The sequence below is a fragment of the Pelmatolapia mariae genome, linkage group LG18, assembly GCF_036321145.2.
Source record: "Pelmatolapia mariae isolate MD_Pm_ZW linkage group LG18, Pm_UMD_F_2, whole genome shotgun sequence".
Taxonomy (NCBI): domain Eukaryota; kingdom Metazoa; phylum Chordata; class Actinopteri; order Cichliformes; family Cichlidae; genus Pelmatolapia; species Pelmatolapia mariae.
Window position 1 is genome coordinate 37,352,692 of NC_086243.1, and position 25,098 is coordinate 37,377,789.

Below are 25,098 nucleotides of genomic sequence, written 5' to 3' on the forward strand. Positions count from 1 at the left end.
AGTTTTCAGTAGTTAGTGGATGTTGGAGTTTATCTTTTAAAATATTGTCATCTGCTGACTTATGATAATATCTGTGGCTAAAACATTTAAATTTTTTATGTTATTGAACTTTTGAAGATGAATCGCCAACATCTTGGTGACCATAATCCGATCTAAAGATGAGCAGTGAAGACGTTTGGAGTTTCTTAGGCTCCTCGTTGGGCTTTGGAATTGAGGCGATAAGTCCGGGTCTCACTGTGGGCAGCAGAGTGGAAGTCTGAAACATTCCTACCAATACTCGATGTAAAAGGCCGTTGATGTGTTCCCAGAAACGTTTGTAGAAACCTCCTGTGAGGCCGTTCAGCCTGCGCTCTGTTAGAAGGACGTCCAATCACTGCATCAGCTTCTGTGGTGGTTATTTGATCTTCACACGTGTCTCTGAAGTCTACTGTAGGAACACGATCGGCCACGTGCCTTTAGAAGGAATCACGAGAATCTCGAGCCGTGCAGGTGGTGTTGCTACACCACCAACCATCAGCTGTTTGAACCTGTGCACAGGAACACATCGTTCTGCTCCTCCTAACTCCAGACCCGATGTAGCTCATCTAGTTTCATACTGTGTGTCTGTCAGTGTGAGTGGGCTCAGGTTTATTACAACAATCCTATTTTATATTCTGGAAACGCGCGTCTTCACTGCTGTTATTTCTTCACTTATTGATCTCTGGTTGAAGTTTTTGGCAGTAAATTCAAACTGGAGCTGAATTTCTAATATTTGCTTGTAGGTTTGATAATGACCTGATAACCTGATGGTCAGTCTTCCTGCTCCTTACTTTGGGCCACAGTGCGCACCTCTCCGTCTTCTTCGTATTTGAGAAGTTGGTGCCGCTTACGTGATCTTGGCGACTTTGACAGTTTTGAGGTTTCGCAGTCGTCTCCTCGTGACTTTGGTTCAAGTCGTCAGGATCTTGATTTACGGAGCCGTGACCTGTGAACATGTCAAAGCAGCAGCTCCGACCAATCGCATTATAGAAAAGGTCTGAGGTCGTCACATGACTTCTTTCATTCTGAGCTTTTTGTATCCAACTTTATTTTGTAACATTACACACTTCCTGCTACACAGAGGGTCAAAGGTCAAACATAAGAGCCCATATAATAATCTTCACCCTGGAAATGGCCTCCATTATCAGCTGATCCTGGATGGTTAGAGACTGCTTAGCAACCACCTGTCGCTAGGGAAAAATCTGTATTCCCCAATGCTGACCGCCCCGCCAATCAGGTGATGCCAACCAGCCATGTGACTGCAGCAGCTCCACCCTCAGAATCACCTGTACAGGTGTGACACACACACACTCAGACACCACGGGATAAATTAAAGGTTTAATAGATTTTCTCCAAAAGCTGAAACGCTGTCTCTCTCTCTCTCTCTCTCTCTCTCTCACACACACACACACACACACACACACACACACACAGGTGAGGCAGACAGGTGTGTCTGTGCCTCCCACAGAAATCAAAGAGGCACGCTGATGATGAAGATAAACGTGTGATCTAATGATAAGAGTCTCTGTCCTCACTGCGTCTCCATGGCAACCGAAAGAAACACTAACTGCAGGTAGCGTCTCATCCCCGCCGCCGGCCCACGGGAGGCTAGCGGCGGTAGACGCCAAAGGCCACCAGGCTGAGGAGGATGGTGACCCCGACCAGCGAGGCGGTGGCGGGGGCGGTGAAGAACTGGCGGTACTGGATCTGACAGTACCACAGCACGGACAGCATGAGCACGAGCAGTGGGACCATCAGGCTGCCCACGTTTAGCGCCACGCGCACCTGGTCTCCCGCCCGCTGGCCCCCCGCCACCCCCCGCGCCGCGTGCTGCGAGATGTGGCAGTGCAGCACGCAGTTATGGGCGAGGTTCAGCGAGGCGAGCGTCCGCGCGTCGTCTTGCAGCAGCTGGCCCTGATAGATGAGACGCACCTGATGCTCCTGCCCCGCAAAGTAGGTCCTGCAGGATCAGAGGTCAGAGGTCAGCAAACAGGTCCGAGGGCACAGCCAGGAGGAGGAGCTTCAGGTTTACCGAAACGCCTCCTCTACTATGCAGTAGTGTATGCAGTATTACATGCAGTACTCGTACCTCTTGATGTACCCGATGGTGTCCTGCGGTTGGACCTGCGCCGTCCTCTCCGTGTCGTTGAGGAACTTGAGTCTGACCACCATGTTCCGCTGAGACACCGCACCCTCCCCGTCTCCTCCTCTGCGCCTCACCCCGTCCCCTCCCACCTGTCCATCCTCGAGTGTGGGGGGAGCCTCTGTCAGGAAGCTGTCGTTCACAGAGGAGGAAGGTGAGGACGAGGACATGGAGAAGGTGGAGGGTGAGGATGGTGGGTAGGGGGGCGAGGATGAGGAGACGGCGGTGGATGAAAAGGGCGTGTCCTGCTGGGTTTGCCCGGGCCTCTGTAAAGGGGAGGAGCCTGTGAACAGGTGTTCAGGGGGCTCGGATGTGCGGGTGGAGATCCAGGCGAGCAGCAGCACCGTTAGCAGCAGCAGAGCGGCGAACAGCAGCGTCACCTCATCACCGACACCTTCGATCAGCGCCATCGCCGCCAAGGTCAGCACAGCTCACACACCTGTAGGGAGAGGGCGGAGCTTAGCGTCAGGTATATACACACACTTCTTGTTTACCTGAGAACCCCTCACTTGTCCTTTCACTCCAGCATGACTGAAGCTTTTTATGAACTAGGGAAAGAAAGAAAACACACCTTTAGGGGCAGGTGTCCCACAGACAGAGCTCCAATGTCACACAACAGTATGGCAGTACTGTGTGGTGATACATACAATACTGTGAGAGTACTACGAGCAGGTGAGCTCCTCTCTCAGGTCGACAGAGTTACTTCCTAACTCAAAGCGAGCTGACGGCTCAGACACACGAGGGAAACCGACGTCCAAACATCTGCAGGACACCTGTGGCTGGTGGAAGCCGAACCTCACAATGTCGCCTGATGGGAGGTTATCGACGGCTCCCAAACTGGATCCGTGTAATCGCCATTAGACGACATCGGACAGGTATGGCGGGTTTTAGTAAAATCACCTTATTTCATTGGATAAACACAAACTGATCAGCTGTGAGGTCGTGACCTGCAGATGTAGATCTGCAGGTCAGTAAACCTCAAAGTTCCGGCCTCTACGTTACACCTGCGCCCAGTAAAGTCCAATCAGAGCAAGCGTCCTGTCCCCCCCCCCCACTACACACACACCACAGGGTGACCTCTGGGACTCTATCTTGGGGAAACACACTCAGAGGAAAAGCTCCCCTGACGGTTCGCACGTCACTTCCTGCGTGGCTGTCCAACCAGCGGGATGAAAAGCCCTTACACTTGTCCCGATACAACGCTAACTTCCGGTTTCCTGTGTGCCGTCAGCAGGTATCGATCCATGATTGATCCGGTTGTTAATCAAGTGTATTTTTGACGCCCTCTGCTCAGGTATTTGCTCACCTGTCTCCGCGGCCTTGTCACGGCACCAGTTGTTGGTTGCGTTTCACCGAAAGATCCGGGCATTTGAGCCACCCGGGCTCACCTGGATCAGCTCCGCTAAAGTCCGAGCTAACAGCTAACCGCTACACTAAGATACGCGCTAACAGCTCGCGCTCCCAGGGAGCCACTGATCCACAGTCTGAGTCTGCGCAGAGGCGCGAGGAGAGAGGAGTCGACGGTCACTCACGTTCAGTCCAGGAGCTTCATGTCCTCCCCGTTAGCCTGCAGGCTAACAGCCGCATCACTTCCTGCTGCCGCTTCTTCTTCTACTGCTGTGCTCCGCGGCGGACCCAGCGGAGGCTTCTTCTTTATATTGTTTATTGGCAGTTGCCAAACAGCAAAATGGTGCATTACCGCCACCAACTGGTGTGGAGTGTGAACTGAATGTCAAAAATGAATCAAATCCTCCCAAACAAACGAGTCTGCCTTAAAAAACAAAATATGACCTGATAACTTCTCCAGTTCTTACGAAATAAATCAACCAAGTCCAGTTTCACTTTCATCTCACCGAGCATATTTCTGACAATGCACTAAAACATGTTCTATTGTTTCTTCTTCTCTGTTGCAGTCACGCTCCCCTGTGCAGTGTTTTCTCATTAAAAACAATGTGCTATTCAAACCAGCATGCCCAAATCTGAGTCGGGATATAACCATCTCCTCTCTCCTGTTTTCCTTTGGTTTTGTAAAACCATCACCCCCCAGTGGAGGCCGCGCATGCATATTTCTGCTGGTCGCGATTAGCGTAGCGTCTCCTTATAACGTAACCAGAAGAAAGAAACAAGCAGAGTGTAACAGTTTTAAACGGTATAGAACAAAAAGTAAAGAAGAAGAAACGTGTTCAAGATCAGATCCAAATAAAGTTTTTAATAAATGAAACAAAACAAAAAATGACATATCAGACCAAAGTCCCGCCTCCTCTGAAAACAGCAGCTCTGAGAGCAGAAGAAGAAAGGGGACCAAAATAAATCGTTACTGCAGGTTTACAGCTTCCAGCAGGGAGTATGAAAATGTGTACTCGTGGCCAGGAACGACAGCTGACACACAGCAAGTCTGACTGGTGCTCAACCGAGCTCGCAGCCAGATTATCCAATCAGCATCACCTGTGTGACGCTGCTGTGTGACAGGCTGAGGTACTAAGAAGGAACCCTGACCATGACCTGCTGCGACCTTTCAAAATAAGACCATGAAGCTGTTGGTGATTAAGCTTCAGGAGTGCCTGTGTGTGTGTGCCTGTGTGTGTGTGCGTGTGTGTGTGTGTGTGTGTGTGTGTGTGTGTGTGTGTGTGTGTGTGTGTGTGTGTGTGTGTGTGTGTGTGAGTGAGAGTGTGAGAGAGAGAAGACCAGCAGATTTTACAGCATGAGGTTCACTTCACCCACAGAAACATGTTCAAACACACTAAATACAAACATATATTAAAATGCATGAATATAATACACTAATTTTATTTACAGTCACTTTATTAGGTGCACCTGTTCAACTCAGATATCTCACCAGCCAATCACAGGGTAGCAGGAAAGTGATGAAGAGGAGCTGCTGAGATTGAAATGAAGCATCAGAATGAAGATTTAGGAGACCGGTGTGTCCGGACCCCAGGGTGCAGACGAAGCAGCTGTGAGGAGGAGGTGTACCTAATAAAGTGGCTGTGAGTGTAAATTCTGCACAAAGTCCTGTGAAATATGTGAGTTTCAACTTTGTGGGTCCGCTCAATCAATCAGTTGATCGGTCAGTGAGCCGATCGATCAGTCTGCAGTGTTTCCTCTTCAGGATGTTGAGGCTCTGACAGCTGCAGAAACCTGATCAGCTGATTGGTGGCTCATCCTGGGGTGTCCACGTGCACAGCCTGACCCTTCGTCGTTAGAGAAGCTGCTGCACGCGCTGTTAGTCAGGATGACGTCATTACCCCGACACTTCGCTTTAACGTGCTGAACATCCGGGCCAGCAGGGGGCAGCAGTGGCGCTCAGGGGCCACTGGCTGTGTTTGTGAGGGCTCCACAGTCCACCAGAACCCGGACCCCAGCTCAGACCTCTGAGGGTCCCACAGGTGAGGCCCAGTGCACCTGTCCTCACCTCAGGTGGCAGGGTCCTCCGAGTTTACTCCAGAATTAAAGTCAGAAGAACTCAAAATAAAGGCTGTTTTTATTCTAAATAAAAAAAAAGCTTATTAGGACAAAAAACAGAACCACCTCACCCCACCTGCGGCAGGTGCGGATTCAGATGATGAGCTCACTGATCACGGGGACTCAGCTGCTCTCAGCCCGCCATCAGCACCGCGCCGGGCCGTGGAGGGAGCCCCGACGGCTTCCTCCCGGAGCATCCGCTGTGCTCCCCGGGCCCCCGGCCGCATCTCTGCCGGGGCCAGCCGGCGGTCCCCGGGCCTCCCGCCGGTTCAGCATCTGGACCCGGAGAGGGTGGCGGGTGGCGAGGAGGGCTCGGAGCACGCAGTCGCAGTTGGGTTTGAGTGAAAACGGCGTAAATGTAAAATAGCGTCCGTCAAAAAGTGCGTGTGCTGCGGCTCCAGCGGGGCTGGCTGCCGCTGTGGCCGCTGTCTCTGGTTTCATCCTCCGCCTTTGTCCTCATGTTTTCCCCCGGAGTTCCTCCCCCTGCGGCGCTGGGCGGAGTTTCATACCGGACTAGACGCTCCTTTTGTCGGATTCGCTTCGACCTGACTCCCCGGGGTTTACGGCTGAAAAAAACACACTTCCACGGTCCCGAAAGCAGCCGAACCGGCACGGTGCCGTGCAGAATCACCCCGGCTTTCTGTCCGAACCAGCAGGTAAGCGCCAGGTTCCGATTTTAAACGCATTTCTGGGTTTTTTTGCTCTCTCGTCTCCGAGTCGCCACAACATTCATGGCGGCTTTGCAGCGGAGGCTTGTGGGGCAGCTGCAGCCCGTCCCTCCCGCACAAAGCTCCGGTTCTGCGTGTAAAGGGTTCGGTGGTTCGGGCGGCTCGGGGGTTCTGGTGCTCCTGCACCGCGGGTAGACTCGAGCTCGACCTTTTTACGTGTCATCATTTTGTCGGATTAAAGCCGTTAAACGCTCCACGTGTGCCGTCCGGAGACTTTCGCTCGGATCTTTTATCCGGTTTCATCCGGTTTGTTCCGGTTTGGTCTCCGCGTCGCTCAGACACGTTTCACCGGGAAACCTTCGCGCTCGGTTCGGCGGTTCGTGCCAGCGGAAGCTACGTGCTGACTCCTGCCGGAGGATGGACGCCATTACCGGGCAGCTGGAAGCTGGCGGCCCGGAGAGCTTACCGGGCCCGAGCCCAGCTCCCCGGCCGTCCGGACCCAGAACCCGGGGACCGTCTGCAGAACGGCACCGGGACCGGTGTGTGTGAGAGTTCAGCTCCTGTCTGAGAATCGACCATCAGCAATGTCACCAAACACACACTGTTTCCGGTTACCTCTGTGGTTACACTGGTGTGGTGATGTCACGTGAGTTTAATGCTCAGCCAGGTGAGGACAGTTGAGGTGCACGTCAGTGTGAGGTCATTCAAACAATGGCTGTGGTGCACACAGGTGGGCACCCTCACAGTGAAGCTGCTGCAGGTGAAACATTCTGATTGGCTATTCTGTGCCCCGTAGCTGCTGTGACTGTGAGTGGGTGTGCACTCTGATCACACCTGTGCAGGCAGCTGCAGACCCCTCAGTCATCATTTTTTGTCCAGTGGCGAAGGATCAGAATCCGCCATGGCGCCACAGATGTGTGAACTCCGAAGCACAGCTGCGTCTTCGGAAGAATCTGACTAAAGGTGAAGGTGCCCAGGTGTGGGGGCGTGGCTTTAGGAACGACCCAAAGTTCATACACAGAGCTCAAAGTGTGCATTGACGTTTCTATCACTGAAGGTGGCGCTCTGGAGCCTTTCTGCACGCCACACCTGGAGGACTCTTAAACCCGGAGTGTCCTCACTGCGTGTGCAGAATCTCGTTTCTGAGCACGCTCAGATTGATTTCTGTAAATGGAAAGAAGCCTTCAGGAAGTTCGCACACAGTTGGGCCGCCATGGTGTCAGCTGCAAGCTGATTGGGCAGTGAGAAGATGAAGGTGTGAAAGTGTGGTGGCGGCCAGCTGTCATCCTCTATAAATACACCTGGTACATTCTATACAGTAACAGGTGATGTCACTGACCTTCAACGTGTCACCTTAGCCTACAGTGGGGCAGCAGGGATCAGGTGACGTGTCAGGTGATCAGGCGACATATTCTGCTCAGTGACTCAGGCTCCACTTACTTGTAGCCGTGTCACAGGCGAGTGACCCGCCCCTGAAAGCAGCCCGCTTCCTCTGAGCTACGGACAGCCAAACGTGCCAAAACGCTGCGCAGGTCAGCAGGGGGCGCCGTAAAAACACGGTCACATTAAATCCAGCCCCCTTTGGTCCTGCAGCCTTTCTCACCTGACACTGGTTTAAAACACCCGCATGGTCCTTTAGTGATTTAGGATTTAGGACAGGGCATCCTCTGTCACGGAGCCCGTTTCAGAAGACGCCTCCAGCAGTCGGGCTGGTTTCACTCGGCTAAAGGATGAGCTCGAGAGCGCCACCTTTGGAGCCAGAACAGGGCATTGGATCAGGTGTTGTTGGCCTCGGTGCTGCCCCACACAGGCAGAAACAGGAAGTACACGAGCCGAGCCGTACCGATGGTCACGTGAGCACTTCCTGCCGCAGTAAACCTGTTTGATTTTGTGTTTCAGAGGGAGGGGCGGAGCCTCCTCCGTCGGTCACTGCAGGATGAACGGCAGCAGCAGCGTCTCCACAGCTCAGAGCACCAGGGTCAAGACTGAACCAGGTAAGCGCCGACCTGCTGTCAGCTGTTCAGGTGTTCAGGTACTCGCCTGTCAGTTCATGTAGGCCCGCGTGAACTCTGCTAAAGCAGCGTCCACACAGGAAGTGGCTGGTGGCGACTGCAGGAAGTTGATGACACTTGGAATGAGCGTGTAAGTGCTTCCAGCGTTCAGCTGTGATGGGGGGGGGGGGCAGACTGTGGGTTTGCCTGTAGCTGCGTGTTTGCAGCTTTACACCCGTGTGCACCTTCGTCCTCACAGACCACCATTTTGGTGACTTTTGTGAAAACGTACCTGAACGTGTTTTTCTGTGACGTTCGGCAGCGGGGCACGCGCCCTCGCCGGCCCCGCCCTGACCGCTGTCTCCCTGCTCAGATGACTGGAGTAAGGAGGACTGTCTGACTCTGCTGGAGAGGATTCGCACCCTGTTGCCTGATGGAGACGCCATGAAGTACAAAACCACCGAGTCGCACTTTGATTGGGAGAAAGTTTGTTTTGGCGGCTTCACCGGCGAGATGTGTCGCCAGAAGTGGCAGAAAGTCTCGTCTGAGGTACGCTGACCAGAGGCCACGCCTCTGAGCCGTCGCTGTGTTCATTTAAAGCTTTTCGGTTTAAGGTGTGTCTGACAGCTGACCTGAGTCTGTGTTTCAGGTCAGGAAGTACCGAACGATGACGGAGCTCATCGTGGACGCCATCGAGTTCGTGAAGAACCCGTATAAAGGCAAGAAACTGAAGGTGAGGCCCCCTGGAGCCAGAACCCGCTGGGACATGTGCTGGTTCACCTGTGACCTCTGACCTTTCTCGTGTGCAGACTCACCCAGATTTCCCGAAGAAGCCTCTGACGCCATACTTTCGCTTCTTCATGGAGAAACGAGCCAAATACGCCAAAATCCATCCAGAGATGAGCAACCTGGACCTCACCAAGATCCTGTCCAAGAAGTACAAGGAGCTGCCCGACAAGAAGAAGGTGCGCTCAGCCGCAGAACCCGAGGTCGCAGTTGTGTCCGCGTTCGAGTCCCAAAACACCAAACACATGTTTGTTTGTCCTCCCGCAGCAAAAGTACATCACAGAGTTCCAGCGTGAGAAAGAAGACTTCGAGAAGAACATGGCTCGATTCAAGTGAGTTCTACTTCCTGTCACATGTAGCGGTGTCGGTCACGGTGTTGGCGCACACATGGCTAATGTCAGCTGATCGCAGGGAGGAGCACCCTGAGCTGATCGAGGAGAGGAAGAAGTCAGACCTGCCGGAGAAACCCAAAACCCCCCAACAGCTGTGGTACAACCACGAGAAGAAGACCTACATGAAGCTGCACCCTGAGGTACGCGCTCAGCGCACACATGCATGTCTTTGTGCCGTCGGCGCAGCCGCAGCAGTGCTCCAATCAGAGGGCTCGACCGCTCCGTGCAAACCACCGTGCAGCAGGTGAAGCAAGCAAACGTGTTTGTAAAGGAGACGTCGTTGGGCCATATGTGACCGACGCAGACTTTTAGATGGGCGGAGCGACAGAATTGTGCGTGCATTCACGCATTATGTTTGGAGGGAATATTTGACCTTCTTTAGTTCCAGTAATATAGATACTGTTTGATTATCCGTGGGTCGAGTGTGCAAAGATAAACACAGAGTGGAAACAGCAGCCACTGAAACCATGGTGGGGGTTTGAAATCACATGTTAGTCTCTTCTGAGCGGAGGTCGCCGCCTTTCTCTGCTCGGAGTAAACGAGTCGCTGCCGTTCAAACAGCGCTGTGATTGTTTGCTTCACAGACTGATTCAGGTGCACATAAACACATCGCTGTTGTAAAAACGACCGGCGAAAGGCTCGGCCCATCGCCGATGGTCGATACACATCCGACTCACACTTGCGAGAAACCGCACGTCCGTGAATGAAGTTTTGTGTGATGATGAAGCCAGGCAGGTGCACAGAGACGTGCGGCGTCCTGCCGCTCCGTGCACATCGGCTGGTTCCGTCCCAACAGGAAGCTGAGTCATCACCATAGAAACGTCTCATGACGGCTGAATCCATCACATGCTCCTCTCAAGGGTTCACACAGTTCTCCAAGAGTCTTCCAGAGGCGGCCCAGCCAATCAGCTGTGCCGCATCCATCTGAAACTCTACGGAAAGAAGGAAAGGTCAGAGTTCATAGACGGGCCAGAATCACGCCTGAGCCGTGCAGGCAGCTCGTTTGTCCCTGCAGGAGGCGTCCTGCTCATGATCACACAAAACTTCATTTCTGCTCCTCGGCGCTCTGATTTCTCTGCACGTGTTGTCATGGACGTCTGCGTGACGGCGGTAGCTCGTAGACCTGCTGCCGGTTCGAGGCCCGGAGCGTCGTCAGGACCCGTCTCGACGTCCTCACGACTGTGTTTCTGTTTCAGGTGAGTCAAAAGGAGCTGAAGGAGGCTCTGAGGAGACAGTGGTCCCAGCTGTCCGACAAGAGGAGACTGAAGTGGATCAGCAAGGCGCTGGAGCTCCAGAAAGATTATGAGGTACCAGAGAGACCGGAAGCCGGCGCTTAGGCCTCAGCGTTTCGCCTGAACCATCATCACAACACGAGTCCTGGAAGCCGGCCGACACCAGCTCCGGTGTTTGTAACAGCTTCTGGGACGTGTGGGCGATGTGATGATGATCTGGGCTGAAACCGAGAGTAAAGTCTCACGACTGCACTTCCTGTTTCAGGACAGCATGAGGGTGTACCTGGAAGCTCATCCAGACGTGAACTCGGACGATCACGTGCGCTCCGTCCTCACCAAAGCCGAGAGACAGCTGAAAGACAAGTTCGACGGCCGGCCGACCAAACCTCCCCCGTGAGTCTCCGCTGACGCGTTCACGCTAACCCTGCTGCAGCTGCAGCCGAGAGGTCGCGTCAGATGATTCAGACTGAGATTAAAGCTGGAGGGTTTCATTACTGTAGAAGAAGAAAGCTCATGAACAGCAAAGGAAGAGCGTTTGAATAAATGCAAGGTTCATCACAGCGTCCTCACAGGCGCGTCCTCTCACTTCTCTCTGATTGGTTCAGCTGTTATCTAGTCACAGTGCGCATCAGTCTCAGCTCACTTTCTGTGGCTCGCATCAAAAGCTGTGTAAACGCTCCATGTTGGTCAGAGCGACGCCTTCTGTGTCTTTGTCTTATTATCTCACTCAGCACAGTATAAACCATAAACCGGTTTTAGAAGTCAGGAGGTAACGTCACCTGACCTCCTGACGCCAGAGCGTGAGTGTAACATGATGTCGGCCCACTGCAGCTGTAACAGCTGCAGCTCCTCTGGAAGGATTTCCACAGGTTTAGGAGTGTTTGTGGGAATTTGTGACCGTTCTTCCAGAAGAGCATCGTGAGGTCAGATGTTGGAGTGCTGTGGGGCTGAGGCCGGGGCCCCGTGCAGGTCAGGTGTTCCACACCAAACTGGTTCGTCCAGGTCTTTAACAGCTGCAGTGGGAACAGGAAGGGCAAAGATGGGAACATGAAAGTGTGTCCGTGTGCTGAAGCGTGGACAGTTCCTTTGACTGGACCTAAGGGGCGGAGCCTGACTCTGTCGTCCTGGCAACCACCAATCGCAGGCTCACTGTACTGCGTTTTGCCTGTTTCGCAGTAACAGATACTCACTGTACTGCATTTTGCCTGTTTCGCAGTAACAGATACTCACTGTACTGCGTTTTGCCTGTTTTGCAGTAACGGTACTCACTGTACTGCATTTTGTACCTGTGTTTCGCAGTAACGGGTACTCGCTGTACTGCATTTTGCCTGTTTCGCAGTAACAGATACTCACTGTACTGCATTTTGCCTGTTTCGCAGTAACAGATACTCACTGTACTGCATTTTGCCTGTTTCGCAGTAACAGATACTCACTGTACTGCATTTTGCCTGTTTCGCAGTAACGGTACTCACTGTACTGCATTTTGTACCTGTGTTTCGCAGTAACGGGTACTCGCTGTACTGCGTTTTGCCTGTTTTGCAGTAACAGGTACTCGCTGTACTGCGTTTTGTACCTGTGTTTCGCAGTAACGGGTACTCGCTGTACTGCGTTTTGCCTGTTTCGCAGTAACGGGTACTCGCTGTACTGCGTTTTGCCTGTTTTGCAGTAACGGGTACTCGCTGTACTGCGTTTTGTACCTGTGTTTCGCAGTAACGGGTACTCGCTGTACTGCGTTTTGCCTGTTTCGCAGTAACGGGTACTCGCTGTACTGCGTTTTGCCTGTTTCGCAGTAACGGGTACTCGCTGTACTGCGTTTTGCCTGTTTCGCAGTAACGGGTACTCAGTGTACTGCGTTTTGCCTGTTTCGCAGTAACAGATACTCACTGTACTGCGTTTTGCCTGTTTCGCAGTAACAGATACTCACTGTACTGCGTTTTGTACCTGTGTTTCGCAGTAACGGGTACTAGCTGTACTGCGTTTTGCCTGTTTCGCAGTAACAGGTACTCAGTGTACTACGTTTTGTACCTGTGTTTCGCAGTAACGGGTACTCACTGTACTGCGTTTTGTACCTGTGTTTCGCAGTAACAGGTACTCACTGTACTGCGTTTTGCCTGTTTCGCAGTAACGGGTACTCGCTGTACTGCGCGGAGCTGATGGTGAACATGAAGGACGTGCCGAGCACGGAGCGCATGGTGCTGTGCAGCAAACAGTGGAAGATGATGACGCAGAAGGAGAAGGACATGTTCCAGAAACGCTGCGAGCAGGTGAGCGACGGCACCGCTCTGACCTCCGACCTCTGACCTCTCTCTAACCTCAACTTTGTCTCCACAGAAAAAGAAGCAGTACGACATCGACCTGCAGCGCTTCCTGGAGGTAAGACCTCAGAGCGCCTTGAAGAGCGAGAGGAAACGCCCACAGACGGGACAGAGATGGGCGGGGCTGTATTTACACTTTTGCCTTCTTGGTTGGAATAAACGGGGCGGGTCTAACTGTGAAAGCGCAGACTGATTGGCTAACTAGCTAGCTAGAAACTGCCAGTTTCATACTACAGATGGTCCTCAATTCAATTCAATTTTATTTATAAAGCGCCAAATCACAACAACAGGGCGCTTTATTTTGTACAATAAGAGATACGGCACGTTGTGATTGGCTCTCATGTTTGATCCTGTCCACTGAGGCTCCAGAGCTGCTGCTTAAACTACAGGAAACAGGAAGTAACCTCTGCTTCTTTCTCAGAGTCTTCCAGAGGAGGAACGTGACAGAGTCATGACTGAGGAGAAAATGGGTGGGGCCAAATTGGGTGCAGGCGTGGCCTCAAGCCCCCACAGAGCCAAGTCTCCATCAGTCAAGGTGCGCCTGGCTCTTCTTTTACTGCCTGTTTCACCGCTGAACGGTGATGTAACCAACCTGCCGAGCCGGCGCCATCTGCGACATCACCGGAAACTGTCTGAACACGTTTTTGTGTTTTTTAAATAGGAGCGGTGTCGGGAGGCGGAGTCTGAGCCGTGGGTCTCTGCTGGACCGCCGAAAGAAAGACGGGACGGGAAAAAGACGGCAGCAGCAAAGCTTCCAGAGACGCCAAAGACGGCGGCGGAGATGTGGCAGCATAGTGTGATTGGCGACTACCTGGCTAAATACAGAGTAAGGAGCGCGTGCAGTAAACAGCAGGTAAAAACTCTCCATACTGTCACTGAGTGTCATGTGACACAACCCACAGAGTGACCGCAGGAAGGCCCAGGCAGCGATGGACACGGCGTGGAACTCGATGGAGAAGAAGGAGAAGATTCCGTGGATCAAGAAGGCGGCAGAAGACCAGAAACGTTACGAGGTTCGGCTCTGATATCTGCCGCCAAACAGGGAGGTTTTTTTCCCCACTTTCTTTTTAGAGAAAAATGTATCCAAAGAAGAAACAAAGTAACGCGGACGCACTGCTAACGGTGCTGTCCAAAACAACGACGACAGCGACGGTCTGAATGTGCCGGCGCGCTGACGACACCCTCGGAATTACCAGTATGTCTAATAAGATAACCTCTATTAGTCCCACATGTGGGAAATTTGTCAGTGGAAGTGTCGATAAAGTTGTGGAATTACATCCTGACAGTGAGGACGTTTGTCCAACAGGGAGGGGGGTCGTTTTGGGTGATAGCGCGTTCCCCAGCGTCACGGGGGGTTCATGCTACTTTAGCTGTTAGCTCACGGTGTCTTCAATTCAATTCAGTTTTATTTATACAGCACCAAATCACAACAACAGTCCCCTGGTTGACCCTACAATCATACACACACAGAAAAACCCAACACTCAGATGTTTGGTGTCATTACCGTGGGTTCCTCACCACCTCACCCTCCTCCTCTCGTTGTTACTGGGACTGCTGTTCCCCCTCCTGTACCTTCCAGGTCGCCTGTCACTGGTTTCCAGTTGCAGTCACTGTAGCAGCTAGCATGTCAACAACAGCTGCTTTTACATTCACATGACTCCTGTTTGGTTATGGCCCCACCCTCTTTGCTCCCCTAGTTGGTGCCCCTCCTCTTTGTGTCTAGCCCCTCCCCCTGCTGTGTTTTGTTGTACTGACTGTGGGTGTCCTGCAGAGGGAGCTGTTGGAGATGAGGACTCCAGCGGCGGGTCAGCGGAAGCCCAAGTTTGATGGCGAGCCGAAGAAGCCTCCAGTGTGAGTCCGTGCCCCCGATTCAAAAATCTTTATTGAAACGTTTGCGGTCAGCCGCGGTGTCACGGTCACCTCGCTCTGAGCACTGCTGTCTCTGTCCAATAGGAGTGGCTACCAGATGTTCTCCCAGGAGCTGCTGACCAATGGTGAGCTGAACCACTTCAGCCTGAAGGAGCGGATGGTGGAGATCGGGAAACGCTGGCAGAAGCTGAGCCAGAGCCAGAAGGACAAGTACAAGAAGCTGGTAGAGGAGCAGCAGGTGGAGTACAAGGCGGAGCTGGAGGCCTGGGTCAAGGTGAGGCGCGATGACTCCGCCTCCGCTGACAAATGAATGAAATATTAGTAAAAGGTTTGAAGTTTGTCGCCCCCTGCTGGTCGTTAACATGCCTGTTTCCCTCCTCAGTCTCTGTCTCCTCAGGACCGCGCCGTCTACAAGGAGATCTCGTCTTCGGTGAGTCCCTCACGCCGCCTCACCTGTCTGTGCGTCACCTGGACGACAGCGCTAACCTTTGTTTGTTTGTTTGTTTGTTTAGAAACGTCGCAGCACCGCCAAAGTTCGCAGCAGCCCCGTAGCTAAAGTCCGCGTGACTGCGAAGGGGAAGGCGGGAAGTTCAAGAGCTGCAACACCCGGAGTGGCGGTGAGCAAGAGGGCGATGGCGTACCGAGCCAAGGTAACGACAGCTACTTAGTCAGAAAGGCAGGGGGCGGGGCTAGGTTTCACGTGGCGTTAGGGCTGGTCAGCCCCAATGTGGTGGTGAACGGGGTCTGTCCATCTCCCAGCAGGACATGTCTGACTCGGACGAGGAGGAGGAGAAGAGCGAGTCGTCGGACTCTGACGAAGACGACGAGACGTCAGGAAGCACAGACAGCGACGACGATGAGGTCAGTCATGCGTTCATGGAGACACGAGTGAAGGCCGACTGTGACCACGGTGTTCATCACCAGTCCAGCACAGAGACAATATCCTGTTTTATTTTGAAAGTACATTTTTATATAAATAATAATGATAAATGACCTTGTGGGCGGGGCCCTTTTCATCGGTCCACCCCTTCATGTCTTGCAGGATATAGAACTTCCTGTTTTGTGACCACTTACTGTTCTTTCTCAGAACGACGATGAGGAAGACGAGGACGATGAAGACCAGAGCTCCTCGGAGGAATCCAGTGACTCCGACACAGACTAGCTCCACCCTTTCCTCCTCATTGGAGAGGACAGGCTGTGCAGGCCACACCTCCTCACAGACCAATCATCCTGGCAGACCAATGAGAGGATGTTATGCGGCACCGGCCCCTCCCGCCTTCCTCTGAAGAGGGCGGAGCCTTTTGTTACCGTGTTTGTTTTTTATCCAGTGTGTGTTGGTTTTTAGCAGATGGGCGGAGCAAAGCTCAGGTGGGCTCTCAAGTGTCCTTTTGACAAAATGGTGAAGGCAGGGCAGGGGGCGGGGTTTGTACAGTTTGGCAGGTGGGGGCGCAGTGAGCAGCAGTTCAGGGTTCAGCCGCCCACCTCAAATTATTAATAAATGCACTTTTTTCTCATCTCTGGTGTCGTTTTGTCATGTGACCACATGATGACCTTTGACCCCGTCAGTCAGTGAGGACACAGTTTGCGTTCATCTCAGCTTTAATAGATTTATAGAATATAAACAAACATCTGTCCATCACCTCACACACAAATAAATAATCTGACCTTTGACCCAAACACTTAAGCACTGTCCTTCAGACCTTTGGCACACTACAGTTCCCATCAGCCCCTGCTCTGTGACCCCCACCCCCCATTTATAAAACAGTCCCGCACATGCATCGCTGTTACCATAGTTGCCACACCTTATAAAAGGGACTGCCCTCCCCATCCAGAAAAAAAGCAAGAGCGAGATCATCTGCAGGGCGACCAATGAGGTCACAGAACAACAGTCCCATTGTCCTCAGTGCTGATAGTCACATGATCACGGATGCCCCCAGGTGAGACGCGCCTGTGTTAGAGACTGCTCAGAAAACAGCAGCATCCTGTCAGCTGATCAATAATCGATCTGATGGTGTTTGTATTGATTAACTGACCTGTTTATTGATAAGGAATCAGTTCTTAAACGCTATGAAAAATGAACAGTTTGGTTGGAACTCCTTGTGCAGCTCTTCCGCCTGCTCCAGCAGGACGTCACCAGGTAACCACCGACCTCTGACATCAGACAGGACACACGCACGCACGCTCTGGCGGGGCGTCATAGCGTGATGTCCAGCAGCTTCTTGTGCAGGTACTGCTTCACCTCCTCGATGCCATTCAGCTTCTCCAGTTCGTGGTACGGCAGCTGAAGAGACAGGAAACAACACGTCACATGACGGTGATGGGAGGAGCTTACAGAACAAGCGTTAAACCCTATCACATTTACAAAAACAGACATTTTATCTCAGAGGAAACCAGAAGTTTAAACCAGCCAATCACAGAGCAGCTCAAACTATCTGGCCAATCAAGGCGGCCGCACACATACGGGTTTCTGGTTCCCTGACCCTAACCTCATGTTATTTGGCGGCAGTGGGCGGGGCCAAATGAAAATCAGGTTTCTGAAGTTTAATGGCGTTAGCCAGCTAGATGAGCCCGCTCTGACTGAGGGATTGATGACGTCCAAACGGTCAGCTGGTCTGTCTCTTTGGACACGAGTGAAGACAAAACTAACCTGCAGTGAGGTTTGCGTGGTTACTGAAGCTGCACCAGCTGCTACGTGCTGGTTAGCTGCAGAGCTATCGGTAACGCCCCCATCTAAACAAAACGATGACGCAAAGGCCGGGCTGCAACTTTATTTACATAAACTCACGATGAATCCTCCAGGCATTTTTGTTTTAAACAAACAGCTGTTTGTCACCGCACTGCTTCATTCGTCTGCAGCACGTCTTCAAACGAGCAACAAGTTAAAGAAACGTGAATTTTGAAAAACATGGAAACAAAGTTCAGTCTTATAAAAAAAGAAATCCAGAAACTTGTGAACAGAGATGGAAAATATATCATTTAGTTTAATACTGTTCAGTCTTATTGGCTGCAGTCAGAGCTGCGGCGGGGCGTGGTCTGCGGCGCGGCTGCGGGGGAGGCAGACACACCTGAGCAGCATCCCCAATCACGCCTCGCCGGCTTAAAACAGAATAAACTGGGTCCTGTGGTTGATGTGTACGGGCTGTAGCTGAAACGCTGCAGCCGCGCGCAAATCGACAGCTGCAATAAAGAAGCGTACTGAAAACGTGGGCGGGTCTGTCGTGCATCGTTTACAGTGGTGCCCAAACGCAGGACTGGGGCACAACAGACCCGCCCACATGTTTTCAGTACGCTTTTTTAATGCAGCGGTTGTTTCAGTGTGAGCAGGTGCTTTATCAGGACTTCAGTTTGGGGAAGCCGTGGGGGACTGTCATCAGGTAAAGTGAACAGAATCACAGCACACCGTGACACTGTGTGGTGACGTATCCACACTGAGTCACGGGTAAAGGCAGCCGTTCTGTGCACAGTCTCAGAGGCTTATCGAACGTTTGCAGATCATTTCTGATTATAAACCATCGCAGAGTGAACCTGTCCACGTTATTTCCCACAGAGCAGGAAGCCAACTAAGACAAGACACAGCTTCATTAGTCCCACACGTGGGAAACTTTTTGGTCACAGCAGAAAGTGGACAGTACAAAGACAAGAGCAGCAAAAACTGGACTCCATATAATCAGACCCACGGCAGACCGACGGCGGGCTTCAGTGGCGGCGTTGGCGTGTTTGATCGGATCATTCTGGAGCTGTGACAGAACTCAGTGTGTCCGGATAAAACAGGCACTAATACTTCAGCTCTGATCTCCTTCAATCAGCAGCTGAAAGGTGCTAAATGTGGCTCATTGACATTACTGCAACACTCAGCAGACAACAGCATTCATGTCGTCAGCTGTTGGAGCCTATATCTTTGTTTGTCTCTTTAACGTCACTGTTTGATGGCAAAACCGACTCACCTGCAGGATGACATATCCCAGCAACCTCAGGTGGCGGTCTCTCATGGCACGGGAGCCCACCAGGACGTCAGAGTTGTGGCAGTAGTGCCACTTATCATTGACGGACATGATGACCCTGCAGAAAGCACAGCAGGGCGGCGTTAGTGGCGGCAGGCGCTACTAATTCTGCACAGACTCGGAGTTTGACTTACCTCCGGATCTGCCTCTGGTCTGCGGGGAGGCCATCGGGGTCTGGCTGCTCAGGGGGGTGGAGCGGCGGTGGCGACAGGGGCGGTCTGTCAGCCCCCTTGTAGAATCCCCCAAGCTCGTGGTCCGGCCTCTGGGCCCCCGTGCCCCCCTCGTCTTCCAGGATCTTCCCAATGGAAAACTGGAACAGAGAGTCCGGGGCGCCGGCCCCTGCGGTCGGCTGGGTGGTGGGCGGAGCCAGGCCATCCGAGGGTGGGCTGCTGAGGGTGGAGCTATCCTGACTCTCCAGCGAGTGCTCTTTGGCCAGGTTTGAGTAGTACTCCCCCGCCGGGACGTAGTACGGCCCGTAGTTCACCGTGCTGCCATTGGTCCCCGCCTGCGGGTGGCCCGGGTGGGGCGCGGCGCCCGGCGTGCTGCGGATGTGGTGGGGCAGGAAGGCCCGCGGCTCCATTGCCCCGCCCATCCCCTCACCAACCTGACACGAGTGCTCGGCACCCTCCTCCATCGCCACGAACGGAGAGAACTTCTGGAAGTCAGAGGTAACTGCGGCAACCGCTGCATCAGCAGGCTTAGACGCCACGACAACACAGGACGGAGGAACGACAGTCAGAGAGAGGCCGGCTCCAGTGCGGATGGGAAGAACCCGCCCGGAAGTGTCCATCCACAACAGGAAGTCTGGAGAGAAGAGTAATCACATTACAGGTAGCAACACAACAGTAAGATGCAGGGGCAGCTGACGGCTCCGCCCCTCTGTGACCCAGCTCCTAACACACACACACGCGTTTGACCTTTGAACCACGTACGCATGTGAAGGCTGCTTGTCCAAAATGTAACTTTGTTTAAGCAAACAGGAAGTAGACCACAGCTGAAGGTCAGCGGCGTCTAATGAAACGTTTTAACTTTTGCCAACAGCATCAGAAATACGGGAGGAGCTTCTCAGTTACTTTGAAAGGAAGTAGCTCTGTGATTGGCTGTTCAAGCAGAACACGTGGGTGGAGCATGAGTGAAGCCATGCTGAACCAAACCAACCAGCCAAACGCTGCACGTCTTCGACAGGACTAAAACCCAAATCTGGGCGGCGAGCCAATGGTCGCCATGTTTTACAGCTCGCTGAGCTCAGCCAGCCCCCCCCCCGCATGCAGCGAAGCAGCTGTTTTAAAATTGTTAGAGCTCCAAATATCCAGGTGAGAGGTTGTGTGTGCAGGTGTGTCCTACCTGTGTAGTATCCCGGGGGGAGGACCTCATCCTGTTTGTAGTTATGTTCTCCAACCAGCTGCCGCAGAGCCTCAGCCACCAGACCTTTATAACTGACAGAGAACAGACCAATCAGAGCTCGGCTGCTGTCTGGTATTCTGGTTGCTTTGGTGTTGAGCACACCTGTCGGTGCTTTCTAATCCTGATGAGTTTGAGCTGAACCGACCTCGGCCTGGTGAGGTGGACGCTAACAGACTCTGTTTACATCAACCAAGAGGGTCAGTGTGCAGGTGTGCAGTGTTACCTGTACTTGCGGTTGACCTCGTCAGCGGTGAGGGCGTGGTCAAACATCAGAACCTTGTGTGCGTCCTGCAGTCGCGGCCCTGTGTAGTCGCGGTACTCCAGCTCGACAGCGGCGTCCAACAGAGACAAGTATCGCCTGACGATGAGAGCATAGGGGCTGTCTGCGGGGAAAGCAGCACACTGGTCACACTGGTTACACTGGCTAACCTGGTATTGGTAATCAGTCAATGGCTAGAACAGGATCAATATTATGAGTCGCAAACCAGTCACAGTGGACGGTGTGACCAGTCGATAGGGAATCGACCAGTAGTCCAGGTCCTTGGACTCATTAGTCCGCCTGCCTATTGGTTCTTGCACTCTCACTACGATCAGCTGATTTGAGTCGGTGTGACGGAGGAAAACGGTCGGCACGGTCTCCAGGATGGATATGGACGCTAATTTTATTTTACTGCATCCTCCGGAGGTCACAGCCAGGCGACGAAGGCTGTCCCAATTCGTGGAGTCCTTCAAATGCGGCCGACAAATGCGTCCTTCATTTCCCTGAATTTGAAGGATGGGTCGGGTGTGTCCTTCGTGGCCCACCATATCCCAGAATTCATAGCGCGGCCCAGCCAAACTCCAGTTTCCGGCAATGGCGGCCGCTACTAAGTTTTAAAATTACTCTTATTAATCTTTCTGGGTCACAAAATAAACTTTTAACATATTTTCAGGCGAGAAAGTAGCTGTGTAAACATCAAATATCTGCTTGGTTTATCAAGACATCACATATTTGTAAAAGCGACGTTTTCGGAGATGTCTGTTACCCACCAGCTCGATAGCTAGCCGGAGTTCAAGGGTCACCAGAGCCGGCGAGAACAGCGAACTCCTGCTTCATCGTTTTCAGACCCCCGCTGTCTTTGGCTACTCAGGTTAAACATGATGCATAAGTCACTCGGATAACTTAAAATGTAATTGTTTGGCTTTTTTCTGTGTTTTATTTGTTCCTGAGTAAATCGGTTTGGCTGAGATCAAAGTTATTAGATTATTAGATAAAATAAACTTTATTAATCCATCGGGTGGCTTCCTCTGGGATTTTCACACAGCTGAATAAACGTCAAACAGAAAACTGATTAAACAGAAGAGTGAGACGGTCGAGAGTTTACTCCAGTGTCCTGTTATATTGTAGATAGCGAGGAGCAGACGGCTGAGTTTATTAAACTCCACCCACACAGTGGTGACGCAGATCTGAAGGCTAGACCGTCCCATTTCATAGCCTCGCACTTCCAGCCTTCTCGGTCTTTGAAGGACCCGGCCCACGGAGACCGCGAAGGCCGGTCCTCAGGAGGATGCGGCCTACATTTTGGGACACAGCTGTGTCCCAGAGTGACGTTAAAGCTGAGTGTATGCAGACTCCAGCCCAGCAGCCGGAGCCTGAACTTCAGCAGTCAGGCTGCAGCCTTTACCTGTTCATGTTTCTACAGTAGAATCACCATGACGACCGCTTTAAAGCCTCTTTTTGTGCGGGTGTCCTCAGTAGGATAGAGTTTGTGTAGCCTCAGGTTTATGTTGTTAAATAAGGATGATGTGTTTCAGATCATTTTACAGAGAAACATCAAAGTAACGTAACGAGTAGCATAACGAATGCCTTTATCCTGGGAGTAACTAAGTAACGTGCTGCATTACTTTAAGGAAAAGTGTAATCTGAGTAATAACTTTTTAAATATTCCCATCCCGACCGGTCAGTCGGAAAGTCGGGTTCCTGTTGGCATGTCGACTCACTGGTGACGTTGCTGATAAAGGCGGAGGAGAAGACCCGGTGGAGGACCAGGCCGGGGAAATGTCCGAGCTGGAACAGAGACATGAGGATGTTGACCGTGGCGAGCGGCGAGCTGAGCGCCTTCAGCTCCACCACCTCTTCCAGCCGGGAGAAGAACTGCTGCTCATTGGAAGGACGGTAGCTCATCCGGCTGAACGGGAACACGAGCTTCTGGATCACCTGAGGACAAACACAAACACACCTGCAGTCCTGTGCGCAGCTGTCAAGGTCACATGATCACCAGACCGGCCTCACCTTACTGTCCAGATACTCCGCCTTCTTCACCAGAAAGTCGGCGATGGTGTCGAGCAGGCGGGTTTCTCTCAGCCGATGGCGGGCGATGTATTTGGCGATCAGCGCCATCGTGTAGGGCGTGATGCTGTCCACCTTCTTTGGTAACTCCTCTGTTGGAGAGAAACAGGTCACTAGTTAAGGTGAGTCAGCAGAGGCGGAGTCACCTGAACAGCTGAGACAGCAATGGCCGCGTGTTCGATGGCGAGGGATGAGGGTGAAGCGACCCACCTGCCAGGCTGCTGATGAACCTCTCCTGTCTGTTCTGGTAGAACAGGTGAGAGCTGAAGATCAGCTCCAGACTCTTGTTACTCGCCTCACGGGCACACGCCGCCAGCATCTCGTCCAGCAGCGCCATCTCCTGGTCTCGAACGCCGCTCACACTCGCCAGCGTGTGTTTGACCAGACGCAGGATCTTCCTGAGGACAGACGCACACGTGCAGTTAACCGCTCCCACGGCGCCAACATTGCAAACCTCAGCACGGGTATCAGAAACAACAACCCAGGTAACGCGCGTTCTCACCTGTTGGCGAGCAGCTGTTCAGGGTTAGGCGTGCCGTTGTTAGCGCCGGCGGCTTCCTGCGGTTGCATTGACCGCCATTTGAGCCTGTAGTAGGAGAGCAGCAAGAAGAGCGTCTGCGGGTGGCGCTCTCGCTCCAGGTTTTTCTCTAGGCCGGCCAGGCAGGCCTCCGTGAGCGGGTGCTGGCTGCCCGGGTGGAGCTTCATGCTGGAGCTGAACACCATCGACACGTCCTTCTGGTTGAACTGGTTCAGCCGGGCCTGAGACTCCGCCTCCAGAACCTGCACCACCTCAGAGTCGCTGGGCAGACCTGTGAGGGGTCAGATAAAGGTGAGTGGCGTCGCTGCGGGTGATAGCGGGCGTGCGTCTGAGCGTCACGCGGCGACTCACCGAGCGCGGCGACGGCATACAGGCAGTTCACGATGCTGAAGTTGTCGAACTTGGCGCAGTCGCTGACGATGGCGTTGCAGAGCGTCCGGAAGTCCTGATGCTCCAGGATCTGTCGGGCATCGCCCTCCACTCCGGAGGCCTCGCCGTCGGTCTCACTGCCGCTAGCGTGGGCGGGGGGCGTGGCCTGCAGCAGCTGTCCGATCTTCTGCAGGGCGACGGGGTAGTGGTTGTGGGAGATCTTGGCGGGGTTCTGGGTGACCCAGCGCAGCACCTCGTCGGGCCGCCGCGAGCGCTCGATCAGCCGCTTCATGGTGAAGAACGTGTCGTAGCTCATCTTCTCGTGGATGAAGTTCCATGTCTTCTTCTTGCTGGTGGCGGCGCCTCCTGCGGGCCCGTCGCCCCCGTATGCGTGGAAGGCGCCGTGGTGCTGGAAATGGGGGGGCAGCGGGGGCGGAGCCAGGTGGTGGGGCTGCGGGTGGGGGTGGTAGTGGTGGTGAAAATGTGCTCCTCGGTGGGCGTCGGGGCGACCCTGGTACAGCGGGAAGGCGGGGGGAGGTGGGGCTGCATGGGGGTGGTGGGGGTGAGGCACCTCGAGCACAGATAGTCCTGGCCTCCGCCCCTGTTTTACCCCGCCCCCTCCACCTCCCCCACCCCCTCCTCCTCCCCCCGCGGTGCCGTACAGGCGGGCGGCATACATGGCGACAGACTGAGCAGCAGGGCGGGGGAGGCAGGGAGGGAGGTGGCGAGCTAGGCTCAGGAGGCGCCACCCAGTGGACAAACGCAGCATAGTCCAACAGCCAGACCGCCTGCAGACATCGGCGCAGTGCACCTGCAGAGACACACAGGTACAAATAAGCAGCAGGTCGCGCCTGATGGGCAGAGCAAATTCTGACAGAGATCCGAGAAATGCACATTGCGTCCTAACAAGGCCCCTCCCCCTCCCCGCATCATAGGTGAAGCTGCATGAACAAAAAGAGGGTTATACATGGCGCAGTGGGGCGGGGCTTAGATCAGTTGTCAGACAGGAAGAGACTAATCCTGGTTACATCAACATCTGACAAGCACATCTCATCAGACACACACGCACGCGAGAAGCAGGATTTCAGGCTGAGCAAAGCGAGGCGTTCACTGCCTGCCTGCGGTCAGAGGGGGGCAGTGTGCGAAGTCTCAGCTACAGCCGCTCTGCTCGTGCTGTTGTTGGTCCATGAGTTCTAACACCCAAAGAGCTGAAGTGAACCAGTGTTAAAAACAATAACTTTTATTTTTGATCTCCCGTTCCACGCCATCGTTCCCTGCTCTCTTCCAGCTCACTTGTCACCCGAACATTCGGCAGTCGCACATGCTATCTGCTTCCAGCGTGTTAAAGCCAATAAACCGCCCAGCTCTTGTCGGGAGACCCAGGGTTACCGGTGTGTGTGTGTGAGCATGAGGCGGCACACCTGTGAGGTGTGTGTCAACGTGCACAAACCGCCCCTTTAAAACCGTGTTTGACGTTTTTCAGATCTAAGCTGAGGAAATGGTGAGCTTGTAGTTGCTGACTGTCACCACCAGGTGGCATCTTTTCACTCCCTCTCTCTCTCACACACACACACACACACA

The 25,098-nt window shown here is 53.2% G+C and overlaps 3 protein-coding genes across 5 annotated transcripts; 1 reads left to right on the forward strand and 2 right to left on the reverse strand.

The window, feature by feature from the left end:
* Nucleotides 1-1,047: 1,047 nt before the first annotated feature.
* Nucleotides 1,048-3,812, reverse strand: tmub1 (transmembrane and ubiquitin-like domain containing 1). Of its 2 annotated transcripts, none has more exons than XM_063461711.1 (3): nt 3,694-3,812; nt 2,108-2,600; nt 1,048-1,978 (listed from the first exon to the last, which is right to left on the reverse strand). In XM_063461711.1, the coding sequence occupies exons 2-3, from the start codon at nt 2,569-2,571 to the stop codon at nt 1,627-1,629; spliced, it is 816 nt and encodes a 271-aa protein (XP_063317781.1). In that variant the 5' UTR covers nt 2,572-2,600; nt 3,694-3,812; the 3' UTR covers nt 1,048-1,626. The 2 variants fall into 2 exon arrangements, with proteins under 2 accessions (XP_063317781.1, XP_063317782.1); XM_063461712.1 differs by lacking the exon at nt 3,694-3,812 and adding an exon at nt 3,468-3,687.
* Nucleotides 3,813-5,964: 2,152 nt separating this feature from the next.
* Nucleotides 5,965-16,389, forward strand: ubtfl (upstream binding transcription factor, like). Of its 2 annotated transcripts, none has more exons than XM_063462825.2 (20): nt 5,965-6,279; nt 8,191-8,285; nt 8,656-8,831; nt 8,932-9,015; nt 9,092-9,247; nt 9,336-9,400; nt 9,480-9,600; nt 10,657-10,767; nt 10,958-11,085; nt 12,815-12,956; nt 13,024-13,065; nt 13,429-13,542; nt 13,669-13,833; nt 13,910-14,020; nt 14,779-14,858; nt 14,961-15,150; nt 15,259-15,306; nt 15,389-15,526; nt 15,639-15,737; nt 15,964-16,389. In XM_063462825.2, the coding sequence occupies exons 2-20, from the start codon at nt 8,228-8,230 to the stop codon at nt 16,036-16,038; spliced, it is 2,103 nt and encodes a 700-aa protein (XP_063318895.1). In that variant the 5' UTR covers nt 5,965-6,279; nt 8,191-8,227; the 3' UTR covers nt 16,039-16,389. The 2 variants fall into 2 exon arrangements, with proteins under 2 accessions (XP_063318895.1, XP_063318894.1); XM_063462824.2 differs by having other exon boundaries at nt 5,966-6,279; nt 15,636-15,737; nt 15,964-16,388.
* A 74-nt stretch (nt 16,390-16,463) lies between these two features.
* On the reverse strand, nt 16,464-24,145 carry fastk (Fas-activated serine/threonine kinase; the record flags this gene model as incomplete). Its single annotated transcript, XM_063460958.1, has 10 exons — nt 16,464-17,157; nt 18,821-18,935; nt 19,012-19,681; nt 20,222-20,313; nt 20,505-20,664; nt 22,262-22,478; nt 22,554-22,702; nt 22,821-23,008; nt 23,113-23,419; nt 23,500-24,145. Coding segments are annotated over 10 exons (2,631 nt in total), but the record flags the coding sequence as incomplete, so codon positions are not given.
* Nucleotides 24,146-25,098: the final 953 nt, after the last annotated feature.

What these genes read in the sequence shown, in the direction of transcription:
- tmub1 (XM_063461711.1), bottom strand. Translation starts at nt 2,571, where the DNA reads ATGGCGCTGATCGAAGGTGTCGGTGATGAGGTGACGCTGCTGTTCGCC. An exon ending in ACCATCGGGTACATCAAGAG is followed by an intron (nt 1,979 to 2,107) that starts GTACGAGTACTG and finishes CTGATCCTGCAG; the next exon opens with GACCTACTTTGCGGGGCAGG.
- ubtfl (XM_063462824.2), top strand. Translation starts at nt 8,228, where the DNA reads ATGAACGGCAGCAGCAGCGTCTCCACAGCTCAGAGCACCAGGGTCAAG. An exon ending in GGCAGAAAGTCTCGTCTGAG is followed by an intron (nt 8,832 to 8,931) that starts GTACGCTGACCA and finishes TCTGTGTTTCAG; the next exon opens with GTCAGGAAGTACCGAACGAT. An exon ending in GAGCCGAAGAAGCCTCCAGT is followed by an intron (nt 14,859 to 14,960) that starts GTGAGTCCGTGC and finishes TCTGTCCAATAG; the next exon opens with GAGTGGCTACCAGATGTTCT.